Source organism: Dama dama, chromosome 10, assembly GCF_033118175.1.
Source record: "Dama dama isolate Ldn47 chromosome 10, ASM3311817v1, whole genome shotgun sequence".
Lineage (NCBI taxonomy): Eukaryota > Metazoa > Chordata > Mammalia > Artiodactyla > Cervidae > Dama > Dama dama.
Window position 1 is genome coordinate 2,519,102 of NC_083690.1, and position 13,182 is coordinate 2,532,283.

At 57.9% G+C, this 13,182-nt stretch overlaps 1 protein-coding gene across 2 annotated transcripts in view; it reads right to left on the bottom strand.

The window, feature by feature from the left end:
- The window catches only part of LMF1 (lipase maturation factor 1), a 51,344-nt gene that overhangs the window by 14,719 nt on the left and 23,443 nt on the right, over positions 1-13,182 (bottom strand). Inside the window, exons 4-5 of one of the 2 annotated variants that reach the window (XM_061152478.1) lie at positions 9,963-10,111; positions 264-329 (exon numbers count right to left, since the gene is read on the bottom strand). In XM_061152478.1, coding sequence (XP_061008461.1) covers positions 264-329; positions 9,963-10,111 — 215 coding nt within the window. Of the gene's footprint in view, positions 1-263; positions 330-9,962; positions 10,350-13,182 lie in introns of those variants that run through there. The other variant, XM_061152477.1, reaches the window with a different exon arrangement.

Below are 13,182 nucleotides of genomic sequence, written 5' to 3' on the forward strand. Positions count from 1 at the left end.
GGAAGACATCCCGCCTGACAGGTGGTGCCCAGACTGGGCGAGAACGACAGGGCTGGTTTGAGGAGCTCAGGCAAACGGGGCTGAGCCGATGCCACTGAGGAGAAGGTTGTTCTGAGGCCAGATGCCCTCAGGTGAATCATGGAAAGACCGCAGCGTGGGCCTGAGCATGGTCAGCAGCAGCAGGGAGTTGGAGGGCCCGTCCTGAGGGGATGGTGGGCTCAGCGTGCACTCATGCCCCTACCCACCCTGGCCGCCCTGCTCACCTCATAGTGGAAGTCCATGCAGGTGAGGTCCCGCCAGCACCGGTCCCCTCGGATCTTGATCAGGCCCTGCAAGGATGGAGAGGACCGTGAGCCACCCCTGGACAGACATGCAGGGGTGACGCAGAAGGGAAACTGGGAACAGTGTTCCCGGAGGGAACATTCAGTGTCTCAGGAGTAACAGCAAATGCAGGAAAAAGAAACACTCTTTTTACAACGTCAGTTCTTCCTGTGTTTCTTTAAAACCCACCTTTTAGACCCTGAGCATCATCACAGTAATGCAACCGTGAGGTTTTAGAAAAGGCAAATTCATAAAGCACTAGAACACAGCCTGACTTAGAAATGCATGGAAGATGGGGGAGGGACGATGTCCCACTGGGCCTCAGAGACAGTATCCACCCGCCGTTGACACAACGGGAAACAGCACATGGGAGACCCCGGCACTCAGGGCACAGCATGCGGGAGACCTCGGGCTCAGGGACTCCTGTGCTGCCCAGTCCACCGGGCAACCCGCTGCAGAGAGGGGCTCCTGTGGGCAAGCTTCCTGGCAGCCCCGCCGGTCTCCCTGCCAGGCAGTGGCCAGCATGCTGCTCTGCAGTGGCCAGGAAGGCAGTCGGCTCCCGTGTCTGCCACACATCTGTTCACCTGCCCTTGGGAATCACAGTTCCACCTGACCCCCACGTGGTCAGAAGCCATCTGTCCCCTGGCAGGAGTGAGGCTGTTGCTTGACGTGGAGGTTCAGCCCTGATGTCTGTCTCAAGGGACAGCTGCCCTGGAAGGTGAGAACCATGTCACAGAGACAGCAGACTACACGGGAAGGCCTTTGGGACAGTTGAGGGCTCTGAGCCAAGAGTGGACAGTGTGAGTCGCCCAACTTGTGGCGGCCGCGCGGCCAGCATGGTGGGGTGCCTGCCCAGGAGACAAGACGTGCCCCACTCCGGCCTGGCCGGGAGCATGGCGCCTGCAGGATGGGCCGAGGGCACAGCCAGCTCCTGGCCTGGGCCCCTGTAGGAGGCAGGGATGCCATGGCACGTGGAACAGACACAAGAAACAGTGGAGCCCTGCGGCAGCCACACCAGTGGCTTCCATGGTGAGGCCAAGTGGCCGTGTCCTGGCTGAGCTCGCAGGCCGGGTGTGAGTCCGCCATGCAGCCCAGCAGTGAGTTCATACGTGTGTCCTGTAGAGGCCGCAATGCCCAACTGTCCTGGGCACCATCCTCACTGATGGCTGTCCCACACCACCCCACCCCGGGGGCCTGGGTGCCCCGCAGTCAGGTGAAGCCATGCCTGAGGACCTGCTTGCTGTGTCTGCAGACTCTCAAGACAGGTCACTCTGGGGGGTGGAGTCAAGGCTCTGGAAATGGGGTTTTCTGAGATCATGGACGCACTGAGGAGACAGCTCCCAGCATGGACGCCCTAGACTCGGCTGCATCTGCATAGAAGCAGTGCTGCAGACCCCAGCATCCTGTTGGCCAGACGCCCCGCTGGCTCCTGAGGACAACGTGCCCGTTCACATGATGCTCCCCGTGAACGCAGCTCCGCTCTCTACATCCCCCGGAACCCAAGAGTGGCACTCTTTCGAGATTCACGCCAGGCAGAGAAGAAAAAAAACAAAATAATTAAAATGTCACTCAAATTCTAAGCTGATATGAGACACTTAAAAATCTGAAATGTTCTTCTGGGAGCAGAGGATAATTATATTCCTCCCATCTATTGATTTCTCTCTACAATGCAGATGTCAGATTTTCCACGGATTTTTTTTTCTTCCAGAGTAAGTGTCAAAGGAACAAAGCCTTCTTTGAGCCTTTTTCAGCCCAAAATTAATTCCAAAAAAATGGCACAGACAGGCCAGTAAGATACCAAGTGACCTGCAGCTGTCCACACAGCCCCTGCTCTCCTTGGGGAAAGGGCAAGTGCCAGGACCCTGGAACATTCTGGGGCGGCTGAGGGGGCCCAGGCCTCACCTCATGGGCAGCGGGTGGGGGCGGTGCCCAGGGGACGCAGAAAGGCTTCTCTCGGAGGCTCACAGGTCCCAGAACTCGCTTCTGAAAATCTCCCCCTTGGAAATGGGAGAAAGAAGGCCTTTGGCCACAGAAAGAGCATCACTTTCTTGATGCTACATCAGTCCCCCCACACTTAACTGGGTGGGTGGGGGGGCTCCCAGGCCTGTGGCGGGGGTAGGGGTGACGGCCTCGGGTCCTGAGCCAGCACCAGCTCCGTCAGCACCCCAGTGTTGCACGTGCCTTGCATCCCGTTCTCCCCTCAGAGGCTCTGCTCCAGGAACCCTGCATTCATCTGTAAGCACAGGCAGCAGCCCTCTGCCTGCTCCTCCCACAAGTGGACACAGCCCACCTGCAGGTGTGGGAAGGGGGCTGGTTCTCCCTGGAGCAGGCCTGCTGGTCGGGGATGTGACCACAGCTGTGGGCATGCGGGCTGGGGTGCCTCAGTTCTGATCGAATCTGGCAGCATCCTGCATCTTCTCTGGCCGTGGAGATGACCCATGGGACCCCACATGCTCTGCGAGAGGTGGGGGAGCCCTGTGTCCCGACTCTTGATGACGCAGCATCTGAGGGTCACGGCTCAGTGCTCAGACCTCACCTGAGTGCACACGGGCTTGCTCGGGGTCTCAGGACTGAACAGTCCACATCTGAAGGGGTCCCAGCCAACCCAGGGCCACCACGGGCCCCTTCTCTCCAGGATAGGGCAGTGTCTGCTTTCAGATTCCCAGGTGGGGTCAAACAGAAACCTGCCCTCTGAGCTCACCAAGGCAGCACTCAGGTGGGGGGCACCGTGTTGGCCGTGGGGGACCTTCTGGGCTGAATGTGAAGGGAGGGAGGGAAACCGTCGGTAATGTTGGTGGGGGGCTCATCATGCCTCCTCCCCAAACCCCGAAAGCCTGTGAAAACTGCCTGGATGACCTGTGCCAGGGACAGACCTGCCAGAGCTGTGGAGCAGGTCGGGGGGACGGTCCAGGGCCCCCCACCACTTCAGGTCCAGGCACCACTGTCCTGCTGTGGCTATTCAGAGACGAGGGATGGTGGGGGGGAGCTGCTTTGAGGGGGAGCAGCTGGACAGAGCCCTTGGACAGAGTTCCTCAGAGTCCCAGGATGCCTCCCAGGAGCTGGGGTGACAGACTGCAGGCTCCGCAAGGAAGTGGCCGAGATGCCTACTTGATTTGTTCTTGGTGGGAGGGGTGTGTTGCATCCCTGTGTTTCTTTTATTACGTTAATAAGATTTTACTGCAGGGATTGACTCCTGGAGAGGAGGTTCTTCCTACTGAGCATCTGCTCTTCTTTGCTGAAATGGCACTCAAAGCTCATTTTCTCCTTCTACACAGACACCCAGTGATTTTTGCACTGTTTGCAAGATTGACTTTCCTTTCCCCTTGACCTGACTTGGTACCTTGGCTCAATGTCAGTTGACAGCAGAGGTGGGTCTCTCTCCAGACTCTCCTCTCCTCCACGGATCTGTTTTTCTAGTTTAGATCAACATCATACTTCAGCTTTAAATTAACCTTGAGAATCAGGAAAAAAAAAAAAAAAAGAATCAGGAAGTGTGAGTCCTCCAACTTTGTTCTTTTTCAAGATTCTCTTTATGTGAATTTTAGAATCAACATGTTACATCCAGGTGAAAAAGACATCTTGAAAATACTGAGTCTTCTGCCCCGTGAGTGGGGGACACCTGAGTGCTTACCTAGGTCTTTTACGTTCATATCATCAATGTTTTGCAGTTTTAATGCATGTCTTCTATATCCTTAATCATATTTATTATGAGGCATTGGAGTTTTCAAGCAATGGCCCATAGTATTTTCAGAATTTTATTTTCAAATGCCTTCTTTATAGCATATGATGGACCATTCATTTTTCACATCTGCTGTATCCTGCAACCTTGCTAAATTAATGTATTCACTTTGGTAGCTGCTTTTTAAGATTCCCTGGGTTTTGTATAATCATGTTTGTGAATGTTTCACTTCCTTTTTTGGAATCTTCATGCCTTTATTTCTTTTTCCTGCTTTATTGGACTTCAACGCAGTGTTGGAGAGCAGCACCAGAAAGAGACAGCAGGCCTGTTTAATCACGCGTGGATGCTCTCCCCCATCACGGCGCGGGAGCCCCGCCTGAGACGTCCTCGCGTGGGCCCCTCTGTGTGCCCTGTGCTGAGACGCAGACAGCTCTCCAGCTCCATTCTGCTGCTGTAGTGAACTGCATTTCTGAGGTAAGACACGCCTCTCTCATGGCCGAGCTCGATTGGCTGATGTTTTGCTCGGAGTCCCCATGTCTCTGCCCGTGAGGGATGCTGGTCTGTTCTTCTGCACTGGCCTCCTCGGGTTCTGCTGGTCACGTGAAAGGACCTGGGGAGTGGCCCCGCCTCAGCTGTTCTCCAGGGTGTGTGTAGGACTGCCTTACTCCTCTTCAGATGTTTGATGTCACTGCTGAAGCCATCTGCGCCTACACATTCTTTCTGGAATGGTTTTTTACATTTTGTTACAAATCCAATTTATTTACCAGATAGGAAGGAAGCCCTTTCAATTTCCTGTTTCCTTCTGTCTCAGTTTTGGTGAGCTACATTTGACAAGGAATGTGTCCATTTCATTTGTGTTGTCAAATTTACTGGCCCAAAACTTTCAGAAGAGTCCAGGTGACTTTATGGCTGAGTCTCAGACAAAACCGCCTTTATCTGAAGAAAGTGTCTTCTTGTGGGCCTTCAATCACAGCTGGCCCTGCTGCATCCTGGCCTCAGAACGGTGGGTCCTGGGGGCATCTCTTTCTCCAGTTTAGATGCAGCTTTTGTGTGTTAACCAGACAGGTGTGGTCTGCACGCAAAGAGTGTGGGGATCCCAGGGTGTGTGTGCAGGTGTGAGGCTGGAGTTGCGGGCGGCACAGGTGGGCAGTAACCAGGCCCAGGCCGCCCTCCACAGCCTGCAGGCACGCGGGTTGCCCGGTACAGACAGAAAAGCACATCCTCGTGCTGCCCCGGGGCGGCCCGGAGGCTTGTCCTCCTGCCCAAATTATCCGCAGCCTCCTTTCATGCTGCGACCCCTCCATTTACTTCACGGAAAAACCACCTGCATCAGGGACTTCCCTGTTGTCCAGTGGTTACGACGCAGTGCTTTCACTGCTGGGCCCCGGTTCAGTCCTTGGTCAGGGAACTAAGATCCTGAAAGCTGTGTGGCATGGTCAAAAAAAAACCCCCAAAACACAGCAACAGCAACAAAACACAACCTGCTCCGGCCATAGCAAAGATGCAACTCTCGGTGAGAACTGCTGACTTTAGTGGTGATATTGCTCAGTGAGAATTTAGGGTCCTAAGATCTTAACTCTTAAAATGTGAAGCAATAATAAAAACAATGTGGTACCTGAGGAAAGGTAGTAAAAGATGTTGGAAAACTGTAGAGAGAACTCGCAGGAAAAGAAAAGCCACGCTAAGAACCTAGTTAGTGCGGTGCAGGCCGACAGGCCGCCCCCCGGCCCACACTGCCCTCCCCCAACATCCACAAGCAGGGTGCCCCCACTGACATCCAGCAGCAGACAGGTTCCTACGGCCCTTGCTCTGGCGACACCGCGTCTTCTGGCTGCCGCCCTCGTGGGCCCTGGACATCCCTGCGAGGCAGCCCCTGCCCCAAAGCAGGCTCCTACAGGAAGAGGGCCCGCGGCCCCCACCTGTGGTGACGCCCCTGCCCCCCGGCTGCTATGGGGACAGTTTGGGGCTGTCATGTCACCTCCACGTCTGTGGAAACGAAAAACAAGATAACTCGCGACGCACAGGCCAGGCCTGCAGTCTGCGGGGGAGACAGGCAGGAAGCGGCAGCACCTGGCGGGCTGCTGGTCAGTCTTTCCCAGGCTTGAAGGGCATGGCGTCACCTGCTGCTCTGCCCAGGAAAGCCCGGCCCTGGGGTGTGTGGGGCTCTGCTCTCTGTGGGGCTGATGGGCGCCCAGCGCTGGGAAGGCTGTGTGCACACCCGCCTGTGCTCACGCCTGCCCAGACCTCTCCCTCTCCTGGGTGACCAGTCGTCAGTGGGGGCTGCGTCCTTCCCGGGCTCCACGTGGAGGCTCTGCCCGCTCTGTGAGTGAGCCCCCAGCCTGTGGCTTGCCGTTTCTCAATGGTGTCTTTTGAAGAACTCAAGATTTTAACTGTCCAGTTTACCCATGATTTTTCTTTAACGGTTAGTGGTTTCTGTGCTGTGAGCAGTCTTGGCCTCTCCCAGGACTGAAGGTGTTCTACATTATCTGCGAGGGGTGTCTTGGTTTTATGTGTTTGTGCACTTCAAACCGCCTGTCGTGGGAGGTGTGGTGGGGGCGGGGTTCGTGCACCCAATGGACACCCAGCACCTCTGGTGGAAGCTCCTTTCTGTCCTAGCCAACCTGACTCACTGCCTTGTCCAAACGTCAGCCGCGCCTGACGTCAGTGTGGCGCCGTCTGCACATGCTGACCTGCCCGTCGTCGCAGCCTCGCCAGCGCTTCCCTGGCACCTCGAGGGCCACGGTCCCTGGAGCGTCCGGGACCCACAAACAGCATGAAGCTGACTGCTTTACTCAAGACTCGGTCCTGGGCATTTCCGTGCTCACCAAACAATCAGTTTACCAATTTTAAAAAAGAAAACTCTTCTAGGATTATGTTGGGGCTGCATGAAATCTATTAACCAGTGTGTGGACAGATGACTGCTGGCCACGAACAAGGAAGACCTCCTTGCCCAGGGCTCCTCTAAGCACCATCTGGGGGTTTTCAGGGCCCAAGTGTCACACTTCTGTGAACACTTCCTAAGTATTTTATGGTTGTTAGGGTGTATCTGTAACTTTGTTTTCTGACAGTTTTTGCTAGCAGATGGAAACACTGGCCGCTTCCTGCACATGGGTCAGCTTCATGCCCTAGTTCTGCGGCCCTTGTGATCGTCCTTGTGTGGGATGAACACAGGTGATTTCACTTCCTCCTTCCAGTCCTCAGGGCTTTCATCACTTTTTCTTTCTTTAAAAACAAGTGAAGATCTTCAACACACTGCCGAGTATCCATGAGGAGCGTGGCCAGCACTGCCCTGTTCCCAAGCTTACAGGAAAAAACATTCAGTCTTTCTGATGTCAGCTGTAGGCAGTTTGTATAGTTATCTTTTATCAGGTTGAAGACATTTCCTTCTATTTCCAGTTTGCTAAGAGCTTTTTTGTTAATTGTGAATAAGTGTTTTAACACTGATGCGTTTTCTACATCGAATGAGATGAATATGTCGTCTGATCTCTTTCTTCCTTACGTCTGGCAATGTGGTGAATTACCTTGGACTGCAAGGAGATCCAACCAGTCAATCCTAAAGGAAATCAGTTCTGAATATTCATTGGAAGGACTAATGCTAAAGCTGAAACTCCAATACTTTGGCCACCTGATGTGAAGAACTGACTCATTGGAAAAGACCCTGATGCTGGGCAAGACTGAAGGCAGGAGAAGGGGACAACAGAGGATGAGATGGTTGGATGGCGTCACCGACTCGATAGACATGAGTTTGAGTAAACTCTGGGAGCTGGTGATGGACAAGGAGGCCTGGTGTGCTGCAGTCCATGGGGTTGCAGAGTCAGACATGTCTGAGCGACTGAACTGAGCTGAATTCACGTCCCACCAGCCTTGCATCCTGGGAAACCCGTGTGGACTTGACCCCTCCATGTACTCTGGACCACCTGCTGACCGTTCCTTGAGAGTTTCTGTTGTGCCCTTAAGGAACACTGCTCTGGAACCTCCCTGTCTGAAATATCATTGTCCACTGGCCTCAGGAGTGCGCTGGGAAGGGTTCCCTCTGGTGTTCTCTGAATGAGCGTGTGTGGGTTTGTATCGATTCTTCCTTAAATATTTGACCGCACTTGTCAGTGGCATGGTCTGGGGTTTTCGGTGGGAGGTGCTTTCTGTGTGTTTAATGACTCAGTTTATACGACGATTCAGCCACGCTGGCCCTCGCGAGTCAGTGCTGGACACCCACCTCTGAGTCCTCTAAGTGCCCACTGCCCGTGCACGAAGCCGCTCATGCTACTTCTCTCTAACGGCTCTCTGACGGCTCCTCAGGCTGTAACGCACGGTGTGATGTGGATCCTCGAGATGCTGGCAGAGACCAGGATCATCTGGGCAACCTGATGGGCTGGTCCCGGGCATGTAAGGGACCGGGTCTGCCCAGCTTCCACGGACAGACCCCTGCTGCTGCCCCTACTTTGCATCAAGCCAGCCCTGTCGCTCTGCTTTCCTACAAAGGACGGCGAATAATATCCAGTGTACAGACAGAATCAAGTAATTACACCTTTTAGTGCACCTGATAATCTTTTATCCAGCTGGTGCTGTCAATCAAAACGCCATAAAAGGTGCTTTACCACATGCTAATGATTCACCGCCTCTGGGTCGTGTGGGAGTTTGCTCGGCAGCGAGCTGTGCTCCGTGGCCCAACAGCTCCGCCACCCCGGGCTCTGCACCCGCTCGGCTGGGCTCCACCCTGGCCCTTGGCTTCAGTGCCACACACGAGGCTGCCATCCTAGGAGGTCCTGACACACGCCTTTGAAACACTGCGTACATTTTCATGCTTTTTAAAGCCAGCTGACAGAGAAGCCAGAGTGGAGCCCTGGGTGGACAAGGAACTGCTAAGACAGATTTGAAGCTAAGAACGCCTGTGCGCTGTCAGGACAGCGCGTGGTTTCCTGTTTCATCAGAGGGCCCCGTGAGCCACGCCCACTCTCCAGTTAAGTGTGAATGAGGGAAGCACTGCCCTCACCCTGGAGTCTGGACACACAGTCATCCGATGCAGGGTTTCCCAATGCCGCAGCCGCTCCTACCCGATTGGTCAGGAGGCCGCCCCACCCCTCTGACCCCCACCCCACGGAGCTCATCCCCAGCTCGACACCTGGTGTCGGGGGTGGGGCTTTGTGAGGAGCTTGAACATGGCGCCTCGTCCTGGGGGCACGCTGTCCCGCTGGAGGGCCAGTGCTGGCTGCGGCCGGCAGGAACAAGGGTGTCGGACACCGAGGGCCTGGAGGACACCGTGTTGTAGGGACGCGGCCCCTCTCATGTAAGATGCCCTCGAGTAAATGGAACATGGATGAGGAGGGGCGTGGAGTCCCTCCGAGTCACAGTGGCTGCTGACGCCTGGAGAACTGCGGCTCTGAGGGGGCCGGCAGGGCCAGGGGGCAGGGACGTGCCAGCCGAATGGGCCCCACTCCCCGCAGGCGCGTGGTCGCCCACGAGGAACAGCTTAGAGCAGACAGACGCCAGCCTGTCTGGATGGTGTGATGCAAGCGGAAGGAGCAGGGCAGAGGTGGGAGGCACCGTGCAGAGCCGCGCGGCCTCTGCCTGGTGAGCCCCTCACTCCTATTTTAAGCTTCTGGAAGCTCGCAGGTGTAGCTGAAACCGAGACGTGCTCTTCTGCCGGCCGCGTGGAGGGCAGGGGCCTGGCCCGAGGGCTTCGAGGAGCGTGTGGCAGGAAGGGGGGACGCTGAGCACCCAGCCTTCAGGAGCGACACCAGCCACACGGGCAGGTCGGGAGGAGACGGGAGGCTTCCCTGGGGTGGGGTCGGACACTCCACACACCTAGGAGGGCTGGGGGCAGGAGTGACGGGGGCCTCCCCAAGTGTCGTTTGTCCCCCGAGCCTTGCGGGAGTCACGGGCTCAGAAACAGGCCCGTGGACCTCAGGGAAGTGGCAGGAGGGCACGTCCCTACCAGATATTAACAGGAGAAGGTTGTACTTACCGCTCCGAGCATGATTCTGAAAATCAGCCACCGAAAGCCCCACACAATGACCCGGGACGTGGGGGTGCCCCTGGGCAGCGCAGACAGCGTCCAGAGAGGGCAGAGGAAGATGCCCAGGAAGCCGGTCTCCAGGAGCTGGGACTCCCACCCTGAGGAACAGAGAGCGCGTGAGTAGCAGCTGCCCGGAGCACCCGTGGCAGAGCCCGCGGCCCAGGCGGGATGCAGCCATCCTCGGGGAGGCCACGGGCGCGAGAGGCGGGCGCCGGGTGTGAGGTGCTGAGCACAGAGCAGACCGCGATCCCAGCAGCCCTGGTGAGGGGGAGCTGGCTGGGGGTGGGGGATGCAGGTCCAGGCCCCGCCAGGTGGGGGCATGGTCGCCCTTCCCGCCGGGAGCCTGTGTGAGGGACGCAGGTGTGGGCAGCGCTCCTGAGTGCCCAGTGTTTGTAAATGTCTTCCTCAAAACCCAGACAAACCTGAATGAATTCTGAACCCCAGCCTTAAGGGCTGGGCGTCTGTGCTGCTCGCTCTGAGAAGCACCGAGTGTTCAGAGGAGAAACGCACAGATACGCCGCCGCCAATGAGTAAAGCACCAGCCAGGGCAGGTGGAGCTGGTGGGTTTGTGGGTTTTCCCTGCACAACTGTTTGAAACTCGGCAGTTTGAAACTTTTCCTAGTAAAATATGCAGGTAGAAATCCCGTTGACTCTCACTCACTTTGTGGATTTCTGAAACTCAGTTCTCCTCTTAGAAAGAAGCGGGCGAGTTTGCTGCAGAGCGGCACCTGGAAGCAGCGGTGCGGGTGTTGGGGGGCAGCCCCGCCCGCCTCGGCCGAGCCTTCTGGGCTGCGGGCTCTGGGGACGGCAGCGTGCACTCCGCGCCGTCTGGAGGTGACTCCAGAAGCAGGAGAAGCCTGGATGGTGCCGGGGAGGCATGCCCTTAGGTAGGAGCTGAGCAAGGTGGGCCCCAGAGCCCTGAGGGGGCCCTGTGATCAGGAGAGGAAAGCGGAGCCCAGGGTGACTGGCCAAGGGGAGAGGGACCCACTGGCCCCCCGGAAACTGCAGCCAGGACAGCAGGAAGGGTCTTCCTTGTGTAGAACCTCGAGGGTCTGCACACTGGAGCCACCCACTTTGCGTCCAGGTCTTGTCCTCATCATGGACACAGACGACCTGTGATTTTCAACGCGCTTCAAACCCCCTTTCTGTCTCAACAGGAAGAAGTGGACTCTTCCTTTCTCAACAGCTTCTCTGGTGTTGTCCTGAGAGGTTGTGATCGTTAAGTCTGGACTCCTTTCCAGTGCCGTGGGGCATTTTATAACCTGCGGTTTACGGCAGCAGAACGTGGAGAGGCAGTAACATGGCTCTGGGCGGACTTCACTCTGGGAAGGGCCCTCACAGGCCGCTTGGCCCCATCCACCTCTGCTCGGCCCTGAGAGCGGGCAGGCCCCGGAGAGGGCAAGGCCGGAGCAGCACGTGCCCACCCGTGAGGGGCCCGCATCCCTAGAGGCCCCCCACAGCTCGCAGGGCCCACGTGGGTGGGCGGAGGGGGTTCCCAGAGCCCAGCCTGCCTTCCCTGTCACCTCACTCTGCACAGACGCGACACACAGAATTTTAATGGGCTGCTTGAGTGACACCCATCAAAGCGACGCGCGAATGGTGGCGCCCAGAGAGCTGCTAAGTGCCGGGAAGCAGGTGATGGGCCTGCTGCCCTGGGGACACACGTGTCACCTGCCCTCCCGCCTGCTCCCCGCTCCCAGAACCTGCCTCGCCCTGCGGGGCGTGGGCACCCCGTCTTGCCCTCCAGGCCGAGGCCTGCTGCAGTCAGTGCTCGCCAGCACCCACCTGCTCTGCTTCTTCCGCCGGGTCAGCAGCTGCGGCGTGCACAAGGAGCCCCATTGTTCTCCGGGGCCCGGGGACAGCCCTTCTCCAGACGCGCACCCTCGCCCCTCGCCCCTCGCCGAGCGCAGGCCTGTCACGGGGCCGGAAGGTTCTGCCTGCAGCAGGGGACCTCCCGCCAGGGGCTCTGGGGTGGTGGTGAGCAAACGGCAGGGAACCTGCCTGACCACCCCGTCTGTGGCTCACACTCCCACTGCTGCAGCTCTGGGCTGGCCCAGCACGTGTGGGAGGTGTCCTTGCGAGCTTGAGGGGTGGCACCCCACCCTGCACGTGGGAGAGGAGAGTGTGGGCGGCTCCGCGGTCCCCCTTTCCCGAGGAGCCGCTTACCCACTGTCTCAGGGGACGGCCCGACAGGGACATGCGGTGTCGTCCCACCCTGTCCTGACTGGGGCTCAGGCCGGCTGCTGACAGTGGTCTCCAGCTCTGAGTGCAGACACACTCCCCACCCTGCAGGCTGCGGGCACCTGTGGGCCAGAGTGGCTGCGGGTGGGCAGACCGTAGCTCCGAGTGCCCCTCTTCTGGCCCATGTCTGCCAGGGCCACCTGCAGCCAAGGGAGGCCCATGGTGTGCTGAACATGGCCCTCAGCCTCCTGGCTGACCTCACTGCCCACACCTGGGGCACCTGCTCCCCAAAGAGCTGCTCCTGGACATGGTGCCGGCACGCCATGTCCTCTAGGCCTGTGAAGAGTGGAGACGCTCTTAACGTTGAGGACCAAGGATCAGAAAAGCCGCCCTCAGGTGGCCTGCGTTGCAGAGCACACGGCCACCACGGGGTGGGCATCGCGCTGCAGGACAGATGCGAGTGGGGCCAGGCTGCTCCTGTGGGAGATGCTTGCTGACCGTTGGGGGTGCAGAGGGGCCCCCCAGGTGCTGTGGTCAGTCACCCAGGGTCACGGGCAGCATACACAGGGAGGAAAGGTGACCGAAAGCAGGTTTCAGCGGCCACAGCCGCCCCAGGGCTCCGAAGCAGCTGAAGCCTCACAGCCGCCTCGGAACTGTGACAGTTACTTAGGAGAGGTGTTAAGTGTGGCAGGCAAGGATCCTTCTCATGACAGTGCCCCCCATAGGGTGAGCAGGAAGCCCACTAGCCTCACGGTTAGGAGCGGGAGACAGCGAAGGCACCTTCCCGGGACGCGGAGCTGCAGGTCTCCAGGCAGAGCAGCCGTCCTCTGCCGCTGCTGCCAAGGAAGGGCCGTTTCACACCTGGGACACATCCTGGGGACGCTCCTCTGTCCCGAGGCCACACCTCCTTCGAGGGGGCAGAGGGAGGGGGCTGGGGGTCGCAGGTCAGCCGGGAGACGAAGGGGCTGGAGCAGCAGGCGGGACCCCT